The 27,500-nt window shown below is 36.3% G+C and overlaps 1 protein-coding gene across 1 annotated transcript in view; it reads right to left on the bottom strand.

Annotated features, from left to right (window-relative positions):
- The window catches only part of LOC106876899 (uncharacterized), a 55,110-nt gene that overhangs the window by 23,960 nt on the left and 3,650 nt on the right, over nucleotides 1–27,500 (bottom strand). Inside the window, exon 2 of the mRNA XM_089353759.1 lies at nucleotides 628–729. Coding sequence (XP_089209885.1) covers nucleotides 628–729 — 102 coding nt within the window. The remainder of the gene's footprint in view (nucleotides 1–627; nucleotides 730–27,500) is intronic.

Here is a 27,500-nt window from a genome sequence, read left to right as displayed (position 1 = left end):
TGAGTGTATTTATATGTATATCTATATATGTGTAAGTATATATATATATGTATGTATATATACATATGTATATGTATATATGTAAGTATATATATATATATACATACATACATACATACTATATATATATATAATATGGAGTGGTTGTGTGGTAAGTAGCTTGCTTATCAACCACATGGTTCTGGGTGTCTGTATTTGTTCCCCCAACATCTCTTGACAACCGATGGTGGTGTGTTTACGTCCCTGTAACTTAGCGGTTCGGCAAAATAGACCGATAGAATAAGTATTAGGCTTACAAAGAATAAGTCCTGGGATCGATTTGCTCGACTAAAGTCGGTACTCCAACATGGCTGCAGTCAAATGACTGAAACTAGTAAAAGAGTAAAATAGTATATATACATATATATATATATATATATATATATATATATATATATATATATATATATATATATATATATATATATATATATATATATATATATATATATATAGATAGATAGATAGATAGATAGATAGATAGATAGATAAAGAATCAAAATCTGCAGCGCATCAACCTACTTGTGAAGGACAGTAATATAGAAGTAGTTGATAGCTGTTAGATATCTAATTGGTGTGGAGACTGACCTGTTTGGCAAAAGCTGCGGGGACTGTTTGACTAAGTTCAGCCAAGCAGTTGTTAATCCTATCACGTCGTCTTTTTTCAATCACCTTATGGGAAGTTTGATCCTGAAAATAATAAAACATCATAAAATGTAAACAAAAGGCAAAATACAACTATTATTTCAACAACATCAACAAGGCAGCCTTTATTCGGTCACTCGATCAGATTGATATAACAGCCTAATCTTTCTTAAATCATACACTATAATGTAAAAGAAAATTTGGATAATATAGTCAGAGATATGATAAGCACGAAAGGAAAGCATGTCATGGCTATAACCGATATGAACAATAATAACATTATCAATAACTGTATCGATCGGAAATTCATAGTTTTGTTTTTTAATTGATAATCGACTAAATACATTGAATATATTGACTGTATAGTGTCTGTCTTTTCTATTTTTATAAGAGGCTGTGCCTAATATACCTCAGATGTACTCTAAATCTCCGATGCCTGTAGATATTCTTAGATGGCAAGGTTACTGTTTGCATGGAACGTATACGCGTAACTCGGCTCTTTGACGGAAATTCAGTCTTGGATCAATCAAGGACCAACACGAGCGCTTGGCATCTGGAATGTTGTCAGGCATAGCCTCTTATATACTCATGTTTTCCATGCCTGTGTGTTTATTTTCATAACCGATTCTCGTAAACTCACATCCTTTATGCAATGTTCTTCTCATTCGTCACCTTCGAGGTAAATACAAAAAATATTGGTTCCTCATACAGTTGCATGGCCCAAAATTTTTTCAAGAAAGGTTTAGGCGATTACTTCGACTCCAAAACTTCACTGATATTTTATTTTGTCGACTTCGAAAGAATGAAAGCAAAGTCAACTTCGACAGGATTTAAGCTGGAAGAAACAGTCAGACCTTTTTGCCCGGCGCTCTTATTAAGGTGGTGAGCTTGCAGGATCGTTAACACATCAGACAAAATGCTTCACGGCATTTCATCTTAACGTTCTGAGTTCAAATGCCGACATGATCGATTTTTACCTTCTATCCTTTCGGGATCGATAGAATAAATACCAGTTTAAGTATTGAGATCGATATAATCGACCTATCCACTTCCTCGAAAATGATGACCTTGCCCTATAATCTGAAATTATTATTATTATTAAGAAGTCATCATCATCATCATCATCATCATTATAAAGGCGGCGAGCTGACAGAATCGTTAGCACGCCGGGGAAAAAAAAACTTAGCGGCATTTCGTCCGTGTTAGCGTTCTGAGTTCAAATGCCGACTGGATTGATTTTACCTTTCATCCTTTCAGGGTCGATAAATTAAGTACCAGTGAAACATTGGGATCGATGTAATCGACTAGTCCCTCCTCCCCCACAATTTCGGGCCTTGTGCCGGTAGTAGAAAGGATTATTATTATTATTATTATTATTATTATTATTGTTACTATTACTATTATTATTATTATTATTATTATTATTATTATCATCATCATCATCATCATTCTTCTTCTTCTTCTTCTTCTTCTTATTATTATTATTATCATTATTATTATTATTATTATTATTATTATTATTATTATTATTATTATTATTATTATTATTATTATTATTATTATTCAGTAGTATTATTTTTATCACGTACTCTCACTGCACTACTAAGCGCAGCTCTGTGTGCCTTCGGTGTGTGCTGTGGTCTGTTGTGGTGCTCCTACTTTCACTGTATTGAAAGTATTTTACGTAGGATGTGCGCGGTGCCTAGTAGTGCTATTTTCAGTATACTTGTAAGTCCTGGTGTTTTTGTTATGTATTTTTCTGAATGATTTTTTTTTTATCATACCTAATGCGCCTACTATGATAGGAATTGTTTGTTTTTTGGCTCCACATTCGAATTACCTCTATTTCCAGATCTTTGTATTCTCAAAGTATCTCCGTTTCTTTTAGAGAAACATTATCATCTGTTGATACAGGTACATCGATTACAAAACATTTTTTTTCTTGGTGATCCCTGACAACTATACCCGGCCTATTTGCCTTAATTTCTCTATCTGTGTGTAATTGGCATATGAAGTAAGTGCCAGTGAAATACTGGGGTTGATGTAATCTACTTAACCCCTCCTCGTATTTCCGGGCCTTGTGCTTATAGTAGACAGGATTATTATTAGTGTTGGGAGTAGCGAGCTCGCAGAGGTCGACTTTGTCTTTCATCCTTTTGGGGTCGATAAAATAAATGCCAGTCAAGTAGTGGGGGAAATTCTACCAACTGACACCCTCCTTTCAAAGCTGCTGGCCTCGTGCCAAAATTTGAAAGAATTAGTATTATTATTCAGAATGTTGTAAGTATGTTCATCACCACTTTTCAACATCGGAGTGTGGGAAGCGGTTTCGCGTTGGAGCTCGTTAGACATGACGTCACGTGACTGGCACATCGCGAACTGTTAAGGAGGGCACAGGAGACATGCAGGTGTCTACATATGTTTCTTAAGACACTCACGTGTGCACGTGTGAGAGGGGCCTGTCTTCGTCACAGAAGAACTGTGCGACTGTATGAGAAGCCGTGTGTACGCTGGTGGCATGACGTTTTCGTAGACGTGCCGCCTGCTTGTGTGTGTGTGTGTGTGTGTGTGTGTGTGTGAGCGTGAGCGTGGAGATGGTGTATTTCTCTCGTTGTTATTGTTGTTGTACACTTGAAAATTAAAGACGACTCAAGGTTGGTGAAGTGGAGTGGGTGGTAGTTGTGTTGGTGTGTGTTAATGTGTGTGTGTCTGGGCACCAAGTACATCCTCGCACGCAAATGGAACACGTGTCGCCTCTGTTGCAGTGTATACTACCACGGCATAACCTCCCCCTCCTCCCCCTCCTCCTCCCCCTCCTCCTCCTCGCCCTCCTCCTCGCCCTCCCCCCCTCCTCCTCCTCCTCCTCCTCCTCCTCCTCCTCCTCCTCCTCCTCCTCCTCCTCCTCCACTCCTTTACTTCTACTACTCCCTATAGGACGCTTTATTGGCTGACTACCCCGCTACCAAATTCTATCCCCACCATCTTTCAACAGCCACTTCCTAAACACGACCCACCACGACGACGACGACGACGACCACCACGACTACGACCACGACCACGACCACCACCACCGCCGCCGCCGCCGACCTTCACTGAAGTTTGCTTCAGTTCGATGTAACACTCATTAAATACGCACGCTCCTTCTCTTTATTTCACCTCTCTACACGCCCTCACGACTACACACACACACACACACACACACACACACACACACACACTACCACGCTCTGACACACACAAATGTACACATATACTATAGACATAACACGCATTTAAAATTAAACACAATAAAAACACAAAAATGCACACAGGCATTCATACAATTTCACACATATACACATGCACATAAATGCACTTACTGACATAAATATCCATAATTATACACACACATTAGAAAAATTGCACACTAACATCTACACATGAACACACTATAGAATACACATAACATACACACATTTAGACATAGAGAAAATAACTCACTCAAATGTTTGCATAAACACCCATACCTCTATAGACATAAACATATACAAACACGACTAAATTTCCCACCTTTCTTCCTTCGTTCTCTATTCTTTTTCTTTAGAGGTTGTCTGTTCACTTCCTTCTCTCTGTCTCTGCATATATCTGTTCCCACTTTTCTTTACCTACATCTATCTCGCACATTCTACCTTTCTATCTATCTATCTGTCTGTCTGTCATCACATTTTCTCTTCCTCCGTATCATTTTTATATCACTAGCATTTCTTCTTCTCATCTCTCTTCCTCCCATCACTTTCTACTCTTTGCCCACTTTCTCACTATTTTCCTCATTTAAAGACCTAAGCCTCTCCATCTACCGCTTCCACCACCATCTCCTCCCCCCCTCCTCCCCCCTCCTCCTCCCCCCTCCTCCTCCCCCCTCCTCCTCCTCCTCTACCATCATCTCCTCCCCCACCACGTAGCACGCGACTGACATAACGTCTCCTCAAGACTAAATTCATCTTGCGAACATCGCTTCAGGAAGGTGGTACGGAGCGAACTTCGACAGTCGCTGTTTACGTGACTTGGTGAGATACTTTATAAAGTAGTGTGTGTATGCCAGGCCCCACGGTGATAAAGAGTACACTTGTATTAAATCCTTCTAACATTTTCTTAGTAGTTACTCTTCTTCAATAGATTTAAATGTAAACTTGGTGAAAGAGATTTTGCGTATATATGTGTATATCTATATCAGTATGTGGGTGCCTGTTTATGCATGCATATATATATATATATATATATATATATATATATATATATTATATATTATATTATATTATATTATATTATATTACACACACACACATATACGCGCGCACGCACATGAAAGCAGAAAAATGGAATATTTGTGTTTGTGAAAAGAATAGATGATGATGATGATGATGACGACGACGACGATGATGTGGAAGAAAGGGGTTACTTCGGTCGGTTTGCCAAGGTACCTATGTACTTGTATAGCAATAATGATGGCTGTACTGTGTGTGTGCGTATCTACGGTCTTGTATGTATATATGTATGTATGTATGCATGCATATATGTCTACGTGTGTGTGTTGGTTTACACACGCACACACATACACACATACATATGTATATCTATGTATATTCATGGAGGTGTGTGTGTGTGTGTGTGTGTGCGTGTGCGTGCGCTGATCCTTTCTTGTTTTCATGTACATAATTACTCCCCAATTTGTTAGTTACTCAATCTGAGTAACTAACCATCTCCAGAGGCTAGTTATTGTCTCGGCTGACTGCCGGATCGTGCCGCTAGCCAAGCATACAATAGACTTCTACAGGTGCTGACATTAACTCTCCACTGTCTACTTTAGAATGGGCATATAATCTGCAAGCCGTGATTCCAAACACTCGCTACCATCAGCTGCTGTCTATATTTTACTTACAAAACCTCCCACGATATACATAGGCCACACAGTATCCATGTTTCGCTTAAGTTGCAGCTTATTCCAAATTAAAATCATTTATGTTGCTTCCGTAGGTCCGCTCTCCCCACCACTATTGCAAACCGTCTCACCACTACCATGTTCCAGTAACTCTTTATTTGACTTTATGGCCCCTATCTAACTTTTGACGAAGACTACTTTATCTCCTGCTCCATTTTATCCATATCCACCGATCCCCTAGCATCAGTTTCTTCGTTTGTTAAGTCCTTAACAAAACAGCAATTATCACATTGTTACGTAAGTGGTTGTACGCTAACGCTGTTATTTAACATAAATGTTGGGGAGGAAGTCAGGCAGATTGCATAAGGATGAAAATACTGTTCTTCTTAGCAGGAGAGAAGGATGTAGGGGTAATTAATGTACGCCACCTCATCATATAAAACATGCAGATCTACATAATGTTACTACGACAATGTAATTTTAAACAATTCTCCTTGAGTACATTTTACTATAAGCGAACGGAGTCATTTTATGGTTTCAGCCTTTTACGCTCTCAGTTCAAATTTTTCCTATTTTACTTTCATGCTTCCACCTTCGATAAACTAATGTATTAACAATATATTTATATTTCAAAGGCGGCGAGCTGGCACAAACGTTAGCACGCCGAGCGAAATGCTTAGCGGTATTTCGTCTGCCGTTACGTTCTGAGTTCAAATTCCGCCGAGGTCGACTTTACCTTTCATCCTTTCGGGGTCGATAAATAAAGTACCAGTTATGCACTGGGGTCGATGTAATCGACTTAATCCCTTTGTCTGTCCTTGTTTGTCCCCTCTATGTTTAGCCCCTTGTAGGCAATAAAGAAATAAGAAACGTTAGCCTGGCGAAATGCTTAGCGGTATATTGTCTGTCTTTATGTTCTGAGTTCAAATTCCGCCGAGGTCGACTTGGCCTTTCATCCTTTCGGGTTCGATAAATTAAGTACCAGCTGTGTATTGGGGTCGATCTAATCCATCATTCCATGCTTTTCGTATGCAAGCCAGCGGGGCTCGCTCTGAGCATTCTAATTTTTTCACAGTGAACGTACCGGCCGCCTCGGACACTCGGCGAAAAGCACCCTCGGAGGAACCGTCCGGGCCGAAACGACCGGGAGGTGGACGCGCTACTGCAACGCGAACGGCGACGCCCGACGACGCCTGCCTCGTGGCTTCCGCACCGACCCGCGCAGGCGTGAAACCGGAGGAGCGAAGACAGGGCAGGACGGCCGACGCGGCGGCGATGCGCGCAGAGCTCCGCGGCCCGACCGCGTACGGAACGGTGAATAGGGCCGGGAGTGCGAGCGAACAACCGAAGCGGACGCGCGCGAGGCGCGCCCGCGACGGTGCCGTCGCCCCGAACGTGCTGGGGCACGTTTTCGTGACCCGAATTCCGGCTACGAGCTTTTCAAAAGCAATAATTTTAATATACGCTACCGGAGCTGGAATTACCACGGCTGCTGGCACCAGACTTGTCCTCCGGTCGATCCTCGTTAACGGATTTGAAGTGTACTCATTCCGATCGCGGGGCCTCGGCAGAGTCCCGCGTCGTTATTTTTCGTCACTACCTCCCCGTGCCGGGAGTGGGTATCATCATCATCATCATCATTATTATTACTATTTTCGCCGAGGTCGACTTTACCTTTCATCCTTTCGAGGTCGGTAAATTGAGTACTAGTTACACACTGGGTTAGATGTAATTGACTAGTCACTTCCCCACAAATTTCAGGCCTTGTATCTATAGTGGAAAGGATTATAATTATTATTGAGGTGGTGAACTGGCACAGTCATTAGCATGACGCAAAAAATGCTTCGCGGTGTTTCATCTGTCTTAGTTCAAATTCCGTCTAGTTTTTCAAAAACTAGTGTTGAATTTTTGGACATAAAAGTCAAGTTTTCTGGGGGCAGAATAGTGACAGAGTTATTTTGCAAGCCCACGTCATCCCACATTTATCTCCACCGCCGCTCCGATCATCCACATCATATTATTCGGTTAAAACCGAAATCCCAACTTTTGAGGATAAAACGGATTTGCACTGACATAGGGGATTACTGGAAACATGCAAATGCTTTTGTATGTCATTATGTCAAACGAGGTTACAGTGAATCACGTTTAAAGAAAATAGCAAGTGAAATAGCTAAGATTAGCAAAGATAGTCAAACCTTCACGCATAATTTTAGCAAACACTATACAATAGATGACAGAATTTCTGTAGTGATTAACTGGCACCGAAATTTCGCTGGCATTTCAAAAGTGTTGCATGAAAGTTACCAGCATGTGGCGAAAAAAATCCTCGTTTTAAACAGATATTTTCTCAGTCGCCTATCGTAGCCTTTAGACGGAATAAGAATAGAAGAGAATTATTGGACTCCAAGAAAACGAGCATTGGTGTATCTGCACGCTGTACTTTGAAAAACAGCTGCAAGAGAGGTAAGCCCTGTTCATTGTGCAACAACATGAGTCAAGTGAATTCCATCAGGAATCATAACAGAAATGTTATAATTTATACAGAAGGTGGGACATGTAGAGATTCTTATTTAGTGTACGCGGCAGAATGCATGAAACACAACTTGATTTATATTGATTGTACAACAGAACAATTAAACAAAAAGTTTAATGGGCACAGATTCGACGTCTGGCACAATAACTTCACTTTCACTTCTCAGAATGCATGAGGAGAAATATGTTTGCAGGTTATTAACATCACGCCCTGGAGGAATGAATAAAATGACAGGAGAATATCATCAAATTTATGCAAAACTTTCATTAAGTATTCTTCTTTTTCCTTTTCTTTTTTCTTTCCTCTTTTTTTTCTGTCTTTTTTCTTGTCTTCTTTTTTCTGTCTTTTTCTTTTCGCCTGTTATAAAATTGAAACTTAAAAACTGATGATGTCGTTCCATTAACGTGTGGACGCTGGTTGCTCGCGTTCAGACTTTAAATTTAAATTTCTATAATTTTGAATTTTTATCACCTCTTATTTTGAACTTGACAAAGTCAGACAACTTGTCTGTTTTATACCTTTGTGAAGAGTTACGTCAATCCTTTTTATATTATTATTATTATTATTATTATTATTGTTGTTATTATTATTGTTCAGTAGTTTTATTTTTATAACGTGCTTTCACTTCACTACCGAGCGCAGCTCTGTGTGCCTTGGGTATGTGCTGTGGTTTGCTGTGGTGCTCTTATGGTTACTGTATTGAAAGTGTTCTGCGTTATTATTATTATCATTATCATTATTATTATTATCATTATTATTATTATTATTATAATTATTATTATTAAGGCGGTGAGCAGGTAGAATCATTAGCAAGCCAGACGAAATGCTTTGCGGTATTTCGTCTGCCGGTACGTTCTGAGTTCAAATTCTGCCGGGGTCGACTTTGACTTTCATTCTTTCGGGGTCAATTAAATAAGTACCAGTTACGCACTGGGATTGATGTAATCGGCTTAATCCCTTCCTCCAAATTTGAGGCACTGTGCTTCCAGTAGAACGGATTATTATTATTATTATTATTATTATTATTATTATTATTATTATTATTATTATTATTGTTATTATTATTATTATTATTATTATTATTATTGTTATTATTATTATTATTATTATTATTATTATTATTATTATTATTATTATTATTATTATTATTATTATTATTATTATTATTATTATTATTATTATTATTATTTTCAACTTTACGATGAAAGTAAACAAACAAAGTCTGTTCTTTTTTAGAAGCGTTGAGATGTATTGTAAGATACAGAAATAAATTTATTTCTCAAACGCGTGATAATGCTATAAATAGCGAGATCAGGATAAATTATCCATACATTGCAGAAAAATACGTTACTGGCCAGCCATGAGACTCGAACTCACATCTCTTTGATTACGCGGCGTAATCACAGAGATGTGAGTTCGAGTCTCATGGCTGGCCAGTAACGTATTTTTCTGCAATGTATGGATAATTTATCCTGATCACGCTATTTATAGCATTATCACGCGTTTGAGAAATAAATTTATTTCTGTATCTTATTATTATTATTATCATTGTTCAGTAGTTTTATTTTTATAACGTGCTTTCACTTCACTACCGAGCGCAGCTCTGTGCGCCTTGGGTATGTGCTGTGGTTTGCTGTGGTGCTCTTATGTTTACTGTATTGAAAGTGTTTTGCGTAGAATGTGTGCAGTACCCAGTAGTGCAATTTTCTGTATGTTATATATATTTGTAAGTCCTGGTGTTTTTGTTATGTATTTGTCTGAATATTTATTATTATTATTATTATTATTATTATTATTATTATTATTATTATTATTATTATTAAGGTGGTGACCAGATAGAATCGTTAGCACGCCAGGTGAAATGCTTAGTAGTATTTCGGCCGTCACTACATTCTGAGTTCAAATTCTGCCGAGGTCAACTTTGTCTTTTATCCTTTCGGGTCGATAAATTAAGTACCTGTTGAGTACTGGGGTTGATGTAATCAACACACCCCCTCCCTCCAAATTGCTGCCCTTGTGGTAAAATTTGAGACTATTATTATTATTATTATTATTATTATTATTACAGATAGTTTGTTAGGTTCAGAAGTAAGTAGTTAGACGAAAATTTTTAGGTTTGTTGGCGTTATTATTATTCTTGTTCTTGTGGTAATAGCTATTGTTGTTGCATGTGTGAAGAATTTATAGCTTTACAATGTCATCTCGCGTCACCACCACCACCACCACCACCACCACCATGCTTATTCCGGTTTCAGACGGCCTAAAGCGGAAACGCATCGTAAAGGGCCACGTGACTACGGTCCGTGTTATGGCTATTGTGTAAAATTCACCATCTGATAAGGGCCGCATTCTCAGCTTTTGTCCATGCGGTCAAGGAATCTTTTCTCGTGAAGTCGTCTTATAAAACACACGCATGTATGTATATGTATGCTTGCATTTATGTATGTATACATGACACCCCATATACATACATACATACATACATTCATACATACATACAATACAATACATACATAAATATGTATGTATATAGTTATAGCAGTGATGTAGATGCTGGTAGGGAAACGTTGTATAAGACACAAATTAAGGACAAAAATCAACGCTGGCTAGATGTTAGTTAAACTACACCACACTTCAGTGGGCGAGCGACAGGCATGCCGCACGGCACGCGCCGCACCGAAGGTCAGAGAAGCCGCCACAATGACGTCACTTTGTACAAAGCACTGACAATTACACTGAATCTAACATGGAGAAGCAGCTTGTCTAAATGCCCGGATGACCACCTAAACGATGTGATTGTATGGTGGTGGTGGTGGTAGTGATGGGTGAAGGGGCGATTGGCTTTGTGTGGGAGTAGAGGTAACGGTGATAATAGGAGGTAAAGTGTGCGTGTGAGTGAGGTTTAGTGGGAGATAGACGTGTGAACTGGAAGGCCAACATCGTTTGGCATTATTGCTACATTTATTATCGTGTTACAGAGTTGATGAACAGTGTTTAGGTTGTAATTGCGAATGAATGCAGCTACACACACACACACACACACACACACACACACACACACACACAAACACACACAAACAGACACACACTCGTCTATTTATCTGTATATATATATGCGTATATATTTGTGCATAAATGAGTGTGTGCATCTGTTTGTGTGTATGTGTGTGTGTGTGTGTGCGTGTTTGTGTGTGTGTGTAAGCGTTTGTGTTTACGTTTGCCATGTCTCAAACCAGACTTCTTAATGTGAAACTTAATATTTCGTAAAGCAGCTCAACAAATAGATCTTTTCTTTTTTTCACTTCTGTCAGTCATTGGCCTGCGGGCATGCTAAAGCACCGCCTTAAGTGGGGTTTAATCGAACAAATCGACCCCACGGGTTTTCTTTTTTAAAGCTCGGTACTTATTCTGTTGCCAAACAGCTAAGTTACTGAGACATAAACAAACCAACACCGGTTGTCAAGCAGTGGCGGGAGGAAATGTAAGAACAAACACTCACACACACGCACACACACACATACATATACAACGGGCTTCTTTCAGTTTTCGTCTATCAAATCAATTCACAAAGCTTTAGTCGGCCAAAGGCTGAAGAAGGCACTTGCCCAAGTTACCTCGCAGTGAGACTGAATCCGGAATCATGTAGATGGGAAGCAAGCTTCTTATCACACCAACCATATAATAATAATAATAATAATAATAATAATAATAATAATAATAATAATAATAATAATAATGATGATGATAATAATAATAATTTTATCATTGTTATTAGCATTATTCAAAAACTGTTTAATTTGGCTTCATTCATTCGTTCGTCCACTCACTCACTCACTCCCTATCTCACTCACCCACCCACCCTGTCTGTCTCTCCCTATATATATGAAAGAAGGTTTGAAAATACAATTTTAAAGATGTTTATTCACTTGACCGGTTTCACTTTTTAGAAAAAGATTGTCAAAAGTCAAATGTAAAGCTTTGTAGAAGCTTTGCTGTGTTAAGTACTGGTTGTCACAAAAGTATTAAAATACATATATACATTCTTTGATAGTAATAAGAAAATGTTAAAAACAGTTACAAGAGAGTATTCAACAAAAAATATTACGAGTTCAATAAAAATCATGTTTGGTAGTATATATATTCAATAAAAATTATGTTTCTTTAGAAGTATATATACACACAGAAAGAGTTATATTTAAGAATTTACAAAAGATTGGAGACACAAACACACACACATATATGCACACATATGTACACACACACACACACACACACACTCAAAAGAAAAACACACATACATATACATCACAATAAACACTCACAAACATACATACACACAAGCATGCACACACACAATGACACACCTCCCCGACAAATACAAGCCATGTAAACACACTCACACAAACACACCCACACGTATACACACACGGTTGCTCACACACACGCACGCCACAAGGACAATTAAAACAACACAAACTTACTCCAACCAGCGTCCCACACAGTCCCTTAAAATAGCAAACATTCCCTAGCTACACACAAGAGAGAAAACATGTTAAAAACGACAGGTCGGTTCCTCTCCAATTTTTTGTAAATTCTTAAATATATCTCTTTATGTATATATATATATATTCTTCCAAACAAACATGATTTTTATTGAATATATATACTACGAAACATGATTTTTATTGAACTCCTAATATTTTTTGTTGAATACTCTCTTGTAAACTGTTGAAGAAAAAGTTCTTTCTAAGACAAGAGAGTGTAAGAGAAGAGTGCGCGCAAGTCTGTGTGTGTATGTGTGTATGTGTAATGGCACATGTGTGTGTGTATGTGTTGTGTGTGTGGTGTGTGTGGTTTTGGTGGTTTATATGTGTATGTGTGAGTGAACTTTGTGTCGCTTAATGTTGTAGAAAAAATTCAGTAGCATGGTAGATGGAGTGGCGGTCTTTTTGTGCACTTGTGTGTCTCATCACATGTGCGTAGAGGAATGGTCAGTAGAAAGGTGTTTGACTGGCAGTTTGAAGTGTGTGTGTGTGCGTGTGTATGTACGTGTATGCGTGTATGTATGAGTGTGTGCTGCGTGTGTAGGAGGTATGTGTGCGTTCATGTGCGTGTCCGTGTGTGTGTACGTGTGTACGTGTGTACGTGTGTATATGTGTGTGTGTGTGTGTATGCGCGTGAGTGTATGTGCGTGTGTACACGTGTATGTGTGCGCGTGTGTATGTGTGTGTATGTGTGTGTGTGTGCATACGTGTGAACAGGGGGGTTGTGTGTGGAAGTATATGTGCGCTTTTGTGCGTGTATGCGCGTGCGTATGTGAGTGAATGTGCGTGTAGTTGTGTATACGTGTGTGTGTATTTGTGCGTGTGTGTACGCAGATGTGTGTACGTGTGTGTGCGTGGGGTTGTGTGTGTTAGGTATGTATGCAGTCCTGTGTGTGTGTGCGCGTGCGTGTGTGTATGTGCGTGTGTGCGTGTGTGTATGTATGTGTGTGCGTATATGTATATGTTGTGTGTGCGTGTGTGTGTACGTGTGCGTATGTGTGTGTGTGTGTGTACGTGCGTGTGCGTATGTGTGTGTGCGTGTGTGTATACGTGTGCGTATGTGTGTGTGTGTGTACGTGGAGTTGTGTATGCGTGTGTGCGTGCGCGTGTGTATATGTGTGCATGAATGTGGAGTTGTGTGTGGAGGTATTTGTGCGTTTTATTGCGTGTATGCGCGTACGTGTGTGTGTGTGTGTGTGTGTGTGTGTAGTTGTGTGTGCGTGTATGTGTGCGTGTGTGTGTGTATATAGGTATGTGTATAGGCATACCTCACCCTACGTCGTTAATTGGTTCCAGGAGACACGACTTAAGTCGAATTTACTCGTCTCTAGGCTAGGCCGACTTTGCTTGGATCTAGACTAAACCGATAATAACCATTCCCAGTTCTGTACTTTATTTATGAATGCATTTTCAATAATACATGATTAATAAAAGCCTATTTTAAGCTTACAAACAAGTAATTTTTATTTTATTACAGTACAGTAAAAAAAACAAAAGTAATCTAAATTTACAAATACAATTTGGTAGTGTTTACCGTTGTTCGCGGACGTTTTATTCATGAATGTGGTTTGCAATAAGACTTGGTAAAATAAAAGCCTTTTTTAAGCTTAAAAAATAAATTCAGTAATTATCATTATTTTGCAATAGTAAAAATAACTATATCATTTTAAATTTACCAATACGTACACAAATAAGACAACACAGCTGATTTCATGATTTCGTTCACTAAGCTACATTACTTTATGGTGTGTATCCTAACATTTACAGTACGTATTTTATGATTTTATATTCTTTTATTCTTAATCATTGTACAGTAACACGATTTTATGTGCTTTTATCGGTTTTCTAGTGATTTTACGATTCCAATACTTGTGGCGGATAGACGTAAAATCAAATAAAATCACTTAACTTGATTTTTATTTTTCCATATATTATTTTTGAAAACCGTATAACCAAGAACGACTTAAATCAAAACGACTTAAGCCGAGGTATGCCTGCATATATATATATATATATATATATATATATATGTATGTATGTGTGTGTGTGTGTGTGTGTGTGTGTATATGCACACATATACATATATATATGTATATATATATATGTTGTTGTACTTGGGGATGGTCATATTGCCAGTTTAGCCAATAAAAACACACGCACTGTATATTTGGTGTTAATTTGCTTCAGCTTTATATTACATTAATCTTAATCTTATTTCGGCCAGAGTTCTTTCGTCACACTTCTGTGACCTCATCAGTGGTCCTTTGTTTCCTTCCTTCTTATGTGTGTCTCACCTTGCTAAATATCAGCCATTTTGTATTTTGTATTCCTATTGTATGTGTCTACGCATGTGTGTATGTATGTATGTATGTATGTATGTATGTGTTGTGTACTGTTCTGTTCTTGTTGGTATCAAGTAAAAATAGTACTCCAAACAGTGACAGACATATATCATTTAATATAACAGGATTTAAACGTAACATTCTATATGAGTCATGTATCTGATACTACAAGCTCGTCCGACCTTTGTATTATCAAAACTATGAAACTTATAGTAGCTCGCATTTAAATCCTATGTGATATTAATTATAATGATAATTACACACACACACATACGCGCGCACATCCCCCCACACACACTTCCTTTTCCCTTATGAATATAACAAGTTATCAATCCCTCATTTATTTAATGCTAGCAGTAATACCCGTCTTTGATCGGGTAATTATTTTTCTCGGGGACCATATTCAAAGTGTTATTATATATAGAGATTTACTACTCCTCTATGTGTTATTTCATATACAGTAATGGTAACTATATAATACAGAAGGTTTTGGTCGGTACGGAGCTGGAATGAAAGAGAATTGCCCAACGTGTCGCACAGTGGGACTGAACCCAAGGCGACACGGTTGGAAAGCAAGCTTCTCAACCACACAACCACGCCTATAAAGGAGAGATACATTTTGGATAATATACTCCTTGATACAATATGCTTAACAAAAAGATGGGATATTTACGGCGAGAAGCCCTTTGATTTTAATATTTACTTGAACAACGTAACAACTAACAACGTTGCACCATACAAGGTGTTGCAGAATTAACTATCTGTTTCAATGGAGCAAATTTTTAAAAGCTGACTGAATCTTATGTTTATTACCAAAACAAATAGATTTATAAATCTTACGCCAATAATATTGAAAATTCCCAACATGTCTGTATCCCTGCATACTTCAAATCTCTCCTTAGCGTTATGAAACACATTTTGAAACATTTCAGGTGTTAACTCCTGCACTGCTAATTGAATGTGTTCTTTAAGCTCAGCTAGAAGATTGGTCCGTCTTGGGGATGGATGGAGGTAAAGAAAACGATTGCCTGCCAAATTGAAACAAGCTGTCGTAGACAAATAATAGGGGTCCAAAAGGAATGAATATAAAATCATAAACAAAATTCAAAATTTATACACTTTTAACACATATTAAGCATGATAAACATAGATAAAAGTGAGTTTTAAAAAATGCATCCGATTTCACTCAAATCATCATTAATTCTCGGACATCTTGTATTTACTCGTCCGACTAAACGGGGGAGGGAACACGGAGTGGGGGACTAATTGCAGGTGGCGAGCGTAGCTTCCGGGAGTGGTCACGCGGTCAAACTCAAATGGCTGTAAGTCACTACAGCAGTTTTTTTTTTGTATGAACATTTTGCATTATATAGTTGAGACATGGATGACATAGAAAGCAGACATGCTGCCAAGCCATGCTGCGTTGTGCAGGATTGGAAATGTGAAGCATCAACAGGGCACTTCTGCAGAATGGATGTATGGGTTTGTTGTACCTTTACCCAGCTGCATACACACACACACACACATGACCTGATGGTGCGCCTGATGGTAACATGAAGCATCGACAGGGCGCCGACAAAAATTTTAATGTTCTCATTTCCTCTGCCAAACTGGACAAAAAGGTTTTCATGAAATATTATATGCTATTTATAATGCATAAGTAGTGTCAATGTTTTATCGTCGGAAAATGGCCTAAAACAAAAATAAAACCCAGTGCAGTATACTCAAATCTGATTAATCTGCATTTTTCGGGGGTGGGGGCATAGTCAGCGTGGGAAATATTTTTTAATCAACAGCAATTCGAGGAGCATGATTAATGTTTGTGGCAAATTTTGAGGAAAGCGACTGGATACTCTTCAAGTTACGGGCCTTAACGTTGCGAAAATGCTTTAAAAATGTGGTTTATCTGCCCCTGGGCCCGCATTAGGCAAGAAGTTGAAAATGCTTTTGGCCCATAACACTCCATGGATCCTATGTAATGCATGTGTAAAATTTCATTAAAATCGGTTGGGTGGATCTCGAGTTTTAACGACATGACAAACACACAGACACACATCCTGCGTTTTATATATAGAGATAATTGTTAAATTATTTATTTTGATACATCAGCTGATAGTAAGGGTTTCAGTGTGCATTCCTATATTTGATTAATATAGAATTATTATTCTATATCAATCAAATAGAAGAATACACATTGAAACCCTTACTATCAGCTGTTGTATCAAAATAAATAATTTAACACTTATATTAAATGAATGAAGGATTGATAACTTGTTATCTTCATAAGGGAATATATATATGTGTGTGTGTGTGTGTAGATACACACACACACATATGTCATTGAATGTTTGAAATGAGGAGTAGATAGATGGCCGACAATTGATGAAGGGTCCTTTTTCTGTGTTAACTTGTCCTATTCTCCATTTTTTACTCGTTGTTTACACACTTCATATCATTTGCACCGTTAGTGACGTCCTGTACCCATATATGCATGTATATATATATATATATATATATATATATATATTATATATTATTTATTTTTTATTATACATATATGTATATATTTAATAAATTTTTATATAATAAATTATATTTAAATTAACACTCCGTGGATGACAAAAACATTAAAATAAACATAGGCTTTAACCCTAACGTGAAATGTACCCTCATCATTTGAAAATAGTCTAACTCTATAGATGTGATACATAGTGAATCATACCCCATTAAATATAAAAATTATTTTAACTAAATATATATATAATAACCTAAACTATCAACAAATAAGACTAATACATCTAAATAAATAAAAATTGTAATGAAAATTGAAATTCTGATAACTAAATAAGAAGTTAAATGAATTTATTGATTTGGATTCTTGCTAATATATATATTTTATTTTCATTTTTTTCACCATAAGTAGAGATAAGAGTGGTAGCCAGCCTTTACAAAACTGATCTAAGGAAAATGGTAGTATGATCTAGTTCCTCATAACTACTACTAGCCATTTTCCACTGTGGTCGTAGTTTAACCTTAAGCTATTTTTAGAAAGGAATCCAAAAGACACACATCCTGACAAACACAAACAAAAGAATATATACAAATATATATATATATACATATCATACATGTGCGTGTGTGTGTGTATGTGTGTGTGTGTGTGTGTGTGTGTGTGTGTGTACGTGCGTGCGCGTGTGTTGTTTCTTACATGGATGAATGCATACACACATACGTACACACACATATACCTATTTATATATACATATACATATATATACATATATATACATATATATACATATATATATATATATATATATATATATATATATATATATATATATATATATATATATATATATATATATATATATATATATATATATATATACATATATAGGTATATGTGTGTGTATCACGTCGTGGTGGTAATGGCAGAATTACGTATACCATTTACGTTAAAGCGAATTTGTCTTCAATACTTCCGATAAATTAAATGGAAGCGAAGCCTTAAGTCAATCGACTGTATGTCATTCCACCAGATGTGGCCTAGTAGTGACGTTACGAATTATTACGTAATGCAATACAGTTTGAAGTTATATGCTGGAGAGATCTAGGGCGGTTGATCGGCAGATTCGGTGGAGTGCTGACAAAAATTCAGGACACTCAACGTCTGGAATCATTTATAGTCCACGCTATTTTACACTAGTATACACATATAGACGCAGGTTGCTTCCCAACCACATGATTCCGGATTCAGTCTCACTGTGTGGTACCGTAGATATATATCTTTTACTAAAGCTTCGGGCCGACAAAAGCCTTGTGAGTGGATTTAGTAGACGGAAACTGAAAGAAGTGAAAGAAGCCCGTCGTATATATATATATATATATATATATATATATATATATATATATATATATATATATATATATATATATATATATATGCATGTATGTATGTATGTATATTTTTATATGTGTGCATTTTTTAGTCAGTGTTTGCCCCCGCCCCATCAGCGCTTGAAAACCGGTGTTGGTGTGTTTACGTCCACATAACCTAGCGGTTCGGCAAAAGAGACAGATAGAACGAGTACTAGGCTTGCAAATGATAACTCCTGGGGGTCGATTTCTTCGACTAAAACCTTTTAAGGTCGTGCTCCAGTATGGCCGCATTCAAATGACGGAAACAAGTTAAAGAATATCTGTTTCATTTAATTATTTAAGTAAATGTAAATGAATGATCATGAGATTGCACAAGTCCGGGCAAGGTTGTTTATGGAAGATCAGCAGTTGCCCATGCATATCAGCCTCCCCTCTCCATGCCACCGATGTCATCCAAGGGAAAGGCCGATACAACTTGGCATCAATTACGTCGCAACTCATTTCTACAGCTGAGTGAACTCGAGGAACGTGAAATAAAGTGTCTTGTTCAAGAACACAACTTACAGCCCCGTCTGGGAATAGAACTCACTACCACATTATTGTGAGCCCGACACTTTAACCACTGAGCCATGCGCCTTCGCTTAAGTAAAAGTAATATTGTACATGTTTAATTGAAGGCGACAACCAAGCAGAATTGTTAATACGATGAGCAAAATGCTTTGAGGTATTTCGTCTACTTTTACGTTCCGGGTTCAAATTCCGCCGTTTAAAAACACACAAAAACCGTTTGATTCACTTCAACATTTAAATTTAATCGTCAAAATATTTTCGTCGCTTTGAAATCGCGACCTCTTCATTGCAGCAGGGAATTTTGTCAGTGAAAAGTCGCGGTTTCAAAGCGACGAAAATATTTTGACAAATTAAATTTAAATGTTGAAGTGAACCTAACAGTTTTTGTGTGTTTTAAATGGCTTACAAACACCTTCCTCGCTGCAGTAGTTTTTGTTTCAGCACACGATCTCAGATCAGGTCACTTGCTATGCAAGTACATCTTCGTAATATATATATATATATATATATATATATATATATATATATATATATATATATATATATATATATATATATATATATATATGTATGTATGTATGTATGTATATATATATATATATATATATATATATATATATATGCATATATATATATATAGATATATTGTATATATATATATGTATATATATATATATATATATATATATATATATATATATATATATATATATATATATATATATATATATATATATTGTAAAGCATTACTCTCACCACTACTACATGAACCTGAAGATTCCATAGTTTAATGCATTAAAGTACTAGTTCAATCAAAATGAACAGTTAATATTCTTTCATTTCATTATATTATATTATCATATATTATATTATTATAAGATTGTAAATAAAACGTGAAAATCAAAGTTGGAATTTCTTTGAGTAATATATATATATATATATATATATATATATATATATATATATAAAATATATAAAATATGGAGAAGCAGGCTCCTGCTAATTCCTGTATGTTTATGATTATATATATATATATATATATAAAACTACGAGCACACTGCCTCCTCAACAAAGGCAAAAAATAAAAAGAAAAGAAAAGAGGATATTCTCAGGGGAAATCTTTGAAGATTACAACTGTGTGGGTAAAAGCATTGATAAGGCAGTTTATCGACTAATTAATTCGTTATTAATGATAATGGTGATGATGACACTACTACTAATAATTATAATAATGTTATATATAATTTTATTATTTTATTATGCGATAGGCTCATGGACTGAAAATTCGGGAGAGGATGTCTTGTCGATTACATCGGCCCCGGTGCTCGACTTGTACTTATTACATCGATCTCTAAATGGTGAAAAGCTAAGTCGACCTCGGCAGAATTTCAACTGAATTTGAATTTAATAATAATCCTTTCTACTATAGGCACAAGACCTGAAATTTGTTGGGAGGAGGGCAGTTGATAACATTAACCCCAGTACTCAACTGATACTTGATTTATCGACCCCGAAAATATGTACAGCAAAGTTGACCTCTGTGGAATTTGAACTCAGAGCGTAGCGGCACACGAAATACCGCTAAGCGTGTCGCCCAGTGTGCTAACGGTTCTGCCAGCTCACCGCCTTTTTGAATTTAATAATTATGATAACGGTTTCAAATTTTGGCACAAGGGCAACAGTTTTGAGGGAGGAGTTAAGAAGATTAAATCGATTCCAGTGCTTAATTGGAACTTATTCTATCGATCTCAAAAAGATGAAAGGCTAAGTGGATCTCGGCGAAATTTCAATAAAAATAATGATAATAATAATAATGAAGATGATTTCTTTTGTTGACCACAAGAGCCCAAGACATGGAGGACAATATCATCATCATCATTATTATTATTATTATTATTATTATTATTATTATTATTATTATTATTATTATTATTATTATTATTATCATTATTATTATTATTATTACTATTATTATTATTATTACTATTATTATTATTATTATTATTATTATTATTATTATTATTATTATTATTATTATTATTATTAAGGCGATGAGCTGACAGAATCGTTAGCACGCTGGACGAAATGCCTAGCGGCATTTTGCCTGTCGCTACGTTCTTAGTTCAAATTCCGCCTGTCTCGACTTTGCCTTTCATCCTTTCGGGGTCCATAGATTAAGTACCAGTGAAACACTGGGTCGATCTAACGACTGGTCCCCTTCCTCGAAATTTCAGACCTTGTGCCTTTAGTAGAATGGATTATTATTATTATTATAATTATTATTATTATTTTTATTATTATTATTATTATTATTATTATTATTATTATTATTATTATTATTATTATTATTATTATTATTATTATTATTTCATGAAAACTCACAGCTTATATTGCTGGGTATGATGGAAAGAGTCAGCTGTCCACAGCCAACAGACTAAGGTGACACTTGTTTTACTGGTCATGCTTCAAGAACCCTGCGAAGAATTCTTCAAGTTCCAAGCGATGCTGGTTTTTGTAGCTGTTCTGCCTTCACACTTGCAATAATTTTTCAGCCATGTTGGTAGTTGAGTGTTGAATGCTGATACTTCCAAGAGTACCAGTTACTATTGGTATCACGTCTACTCCCCTCATTGACCACAACCTTCGTATTTCCTACTTCAAATCGTCATAGTTGTTTGTTTTTTTCTTCTTTCACATTGATTCTGTTGTCACCGGGGTATGCTATGTCGATTATTATTATTATTATTATTATTATTATTATTATTATTATTATTATTATTATTATTATTATTACAATTAAACCTTGGGAGAGGCATTATGCCGGTAATAAACACCAGTCCTTTATTAATTTATATAGTTTTTTGTTAAATTAATAAAGGACTGAACCAGTGCGTGTGTTTATTACCGGCATAATGCCTCTCCCAAGGTTTAATTGTATTTCTTTCAACACACGTATCCACATCAAGAATCTTGCACACGAAATACACATACGAAATTATTATTATTATTTATTATTTATTATTATTATTATTATTAGTAGTAGTAGTAGTAGTATTATCATCATCATCATCATCATCATCATTATCATGATTATTATTATTATACTATCAAAAGCCTTTCAATAATCGATCCAATCCATATTTAGACCCTTCTTTTTTCTGCGGTTGTCTTCAGTTGTGGCTTTATTGATCAGTAGCTGATCTTTACAGCCCTTGCAACATAGCTTCTACTCTTTTGGAAACAGGCTGTTTTCTTCCGGATGTTTGCCCGTTCTCTGCAATATTATTGCAATAAAGGCTTTGTAAATTGTAGGGAGACAATTTATCGGTCTGCAATGTTGTGGGTTTGCCATTTCAGTGGATTTGGGAATTAGGATATTTTTCCCTTCTGTGAGCCATTCAGGTAATGTCTCTGGCTCTGCTAGTATTTCATTAAATTTCTCAGCCAGCGTTTTATGTATTCCTGTTCGATATTTAACCAGTTGCTTAGTTTTGCAGTGCCAGGGTGACCTCTTCGGTTATCATACGAGTCCAGAGTTGTTCAGGTATTGTGTTTGTTGTTTTGATAGATCTTTTCTGAAGTTGTTCCTTTGCCGACCATATTTCTTTCCAGAATTCTTCCACTTCTTCTGCTGTTGATGCTGAATTGATGTCTATTTTATTTTTGTCAAGTTCTTGGCAGAATCTTTTGAGGTTCGTGTTGAACTGTTTGTTTTGTTCAAAGAAATGTTGACGTTTCTCATATCGGCGGATTCTTTGTGCTTTGGCGACGATATCTTGCTTTAGCTGTTCTTTTACTTCAGGTATACCTTGTTCTGTAATTTTGTATTTACGTAGTATTTTTCTTCTCTTCTTGTTGCTTAGTAGTGTTGATTGTCTACTAGTTTCATTAAGGATTGACAGATCCTTTCTTTTATTTGGCTAGGTCTGAGGGAGTATCCAGCTTATTTTGATTGTCATTGTAATTATTATTGGGTGAGAGAACAGCATACGCCATCAAATACGGGATACGAATATATGAATCTCAGTATACCCATCATGACAACTGAGATATATGTATCACAGCCACATCTGCATATCAAGATAAACAGCGCATGATCTTGCAGGTGTTATAATTTTCTTCAGGTCGAGTAGCGCTTCCCACTCAATAGATCCCTAAATAAGGGTTGTTTAAGGATGATGAACGACACATCCATGTTTCCAAGATAAACAGCGCATGATCTTGCAGGTGTTATAATTTTCTTCAGGTCGAGTAGCGCTTCCCACTCAATAGATCCCTAAATAAGGGTTGTTTAAGGATGATGAACGACACATCCATGTTTCCAAGATAAACAGCGCATGATCTTGCAGGTGTTATAATTTTCTTCAGGTCGAGTAGCGCTTCCCACTCAATAGATCCCTAAATAAGGGTTGTTTAAGGATGATGAACGACACATCCATGTTTCCAAGATAAACAGCGCATGATCTTGCAGGTGTTATAATTTTCTTCAGGTCGAGTAGCGCTTCCCACTCAATAGATCCCTAAATAAGGGTTGTTTAAGGATGATGAACGACACATCCATGTTTCCAAGATAAACAGCGCATGATCTTGCAGGTGTTATAATTTTCTTCAGGTCGAGTAGCGCTTCCCACTCAATAGATCCCTAAATAAGGGTTGTTTAAGGATGATGAACGACACATCCATGTTTCCAAGATAAACAGCGCATGATCTTGCAGGTGTTATAATTTTCTTCAGGTCGAGTAGCGCTTCCCACTCTATAAATCCCTAAATAAGGGTTGTTTAAGGATGATGAACGACACATCCATGTTTCCAAGGGTGAATATTCAAACACTCAAAGAATTCGTCTCAACACATGGCTATGATACTCTCCCACTACTTTTGTTCATGATGAGAGACTCACTTATCGTCAGCCATTAAAGGATATGCTCAACTGGTTACGGGCAAGCAAATGACAAACAAATCTGCGGTATTGAGCAGAATATTTGTTGTAGTCCATTTTTACACCAATATGTACATGATAACACTTACAATCAGTTAAGATCAGAAGGCACGAGAGCTTGCCTTGTACTGTGTCAGGGCAGGCGAGCTGGCAAGACAGGCGGCGAGCTGGCAGAATCGCTAGCACGCCGGGCGAAGTGCTTAGTGGTATTTCGTCTGTAGATACGTTCTGAGTTCCAATTCCACCAAGGTCGGCTTTGTCTTTCATCATTTCGGGTCGATAAATTAAGTACCAGTTGAACGCTGAGGTCGATGTAATCAACACAACCCCTCGTCCAATTGCTACCCTTGTGGCAAAATTTGAAATCATCATCATTATTATTATTATTATTATTATTATTATTATTATTATTATTATTATTGAGTGAGAGAGCAGTGCATGCCACCATAGTGACACCAGGGTAAAATATACGAAGCCTAATATACCCATTATCACTACCCGTCTAATAAACGCACAGGCAACACAACCATATGTGCACGACAGGTGATCTCATATCAAGATAAACAGCGCATGACCTTGCAGGTGGGACCCATGCCACTCAAAAGGTCCCTGAATAAGGTTTGTTTAAGGATGATGAACAAAACACCCATGTTTCCAGAGGTGAATTATTCAAACCCCAAAGAATTCCTCTCAACACATGGCTATGATGCTCCCCCACTACTTCTGCTCGTGATCAGAGATGCACATATCGTCAGTAACTAAGGGACATGCTCAACTGCCGCTACCTTCTGAGTTTAAATTCCGCCGAGGTTGACTTTGCCTTTCATCCTTTTGGTGTCGATAAATTAAGTACTAGTTGAATACTGGGGTCGATGTAATCGACATATCCTCTTGCCCAAAATGGCTGCCCTTGTGACAAAATTTGAAACCATTATTATTACTATTATTATTATTATTATTATTATTATTATTATTATTATTATTATTATTATTATTATTATTATTATTACTACGAAAGCGAGTTAAAGTGACGAGCTAGGACAATCGATAGAGCGTCGGGAAAATATTTCACGATATTTGTTCCGGCTCCTTACATTCTGAGTTCAAGTTTCGAAAAGACTAACAGCCTTTCGTCCATTCGAGGTCAATAAATTACTACAACAGGTACTGGGGCAATGTGATATACTAACCGTTTTCCCCAAACTCATGGTTTTGTGCTTATGTTAGAATTATTATTATTACGAAGGTGATGGGGAGAAAGATTCTTGCTGTAATTAGTCATGTTCTTTTCACAGAAATAATTGAATTCTAGCTGTAGCCGATTTTTCTTATCTCTCGGGGAACAATAAACAAAGCGCTAATCAAGTATTGGGCTGATTCGTGGTCGATTTCACCTAGTTTCAGGTGTTGTGTAAACGAAAGGAAACATTCAATAAAATTAATTAGATTTGTGCGTGATCTAGACAGGTGAGTTGTAACAATTCAGGTCGGGCATGTCTCCGAAGATGCATGACTTTTTTGAGAAGCGGTTTTCCATGAACAGCTGGACATTTCGCGTTGGGTAATTTCTCGCAAAAAAATGTCCTTGGTAAAACCTCGGAACCCATCCTCCCTATGGCACACGAAATCATCATATTTAACTTACATTTGTAAGTTATTTTTTTTACTTAAAATGTACGTTAACTAATTATATATATATATATATATATATATATATATATATATATATATATATATATAATAATAATAATAATAATAATAATAATAATAATAACAATAATAATAATAATAATAATAATAATAATAATAATAATAATAATAATAATAATAATAATAACTGATTGGAAGTGTTATCATGTACATTGTTTTGTCTTGGTATAAAAGATGGGCTACAGCAAATATTCTGCTTAATACCACAGATTTGCTTGTCAGTTGTTTGACCTTAACCATTTGAGCATGTCCCTTGCTGGCTGACGATATGTGCATCTCTGATCATGAGCAGAAGTAGTGGGGGAGCATCATAGCCATGTGTTGAGAGGAATTCTTTGGGGTTTGAATAATTCACCTTTGGAAACATGGGTGTTTTGCTCAACGTCCTTAAACAAACCTTATTCAGGGACCTTTTGAGCGGGATGGGCTACTCGACCTGAAGAAAATTCTAACTGGGCCCCACCTGCGAGGTCATGCGCTGTTTATCTTGATATGAGATCACCATGTCGCGTACATATGGTTGTGATGCATGTGCCTGGTGTACCCTTATCAGACGGGTAGTCATGATGGGTATAATGGGCTTCGTATATTTTACCCCAGTGTCACTTTGATAGCATGCACTGCTCTCTCACTCAATAATAATAATAATAATAATAATAATAATAATAATAATAATAATAATAATAATAGGGAATAAAATCCGAAACTTACAGGGGAAAATTCAATTTAGCTAGATTAAATCAAATTTCCCAATATGAAATATATGTATATAATTTAGAGAAAAACCACTATTAAACAATTCAATAATGAAGAATGTAATTCATACCGTCTAGAAAATAAATATATCATAAAAACCTTATTCTAAAAATCAATAAAGTACATAAAAGAATAACTAGTAGATGGTATAAAAATGACTACGCACATTTCGTGGCTATATTTTCAAATAGATAACTAATAAAACCAATTCGATTAATAATTCGACTAATAATCAAATCGATCAACAATTAAATCTATTCAAAAATATAATCACTCGTCAGGTCTAAAATAAAATATAAATATTAATAATAATAATAATAATAATAATAATAATAATAATAATGATAATGATAATAATAATAAATACATAACAAAAATACCAGGACTTACAAATATATATAACATACAGAAAATTGCACTACTGGGTACTGCACACATTCTACGCAAAACACTTTCAATACAGTAAACATAAGAGCACCACAGCAAACCACAGCACATACCCAAGGCGCACAGAGCTGCGCTCGGTAGTGAAGTGAAAGCACGTTATAAAAATAAAACTACTGAACAATAATAATAATAATAATAATAATAATAATAATAATGATGATGATAATAATAATAA

The sequence above is a fragment of the Octopus bimaculoides genome, chromosome 6, assembly GCF_046866305.1.
Source record: "Octopus bimaculoides isolate indiv1 chromosome 6, ASM4686630v1, whole genome shotgun sequence".
NCBI classification, from domain to species: Eukaryota; Metazoa; Mollusca; class Cephalopoda; order Octopoda; family Octopodidae; genus Octopus; species Octopus bimaculoides.
Note: the sequence above shows the minus strand (reverse complement) of the source record. Positions and strands in the feature narration are given on the sequence as shown.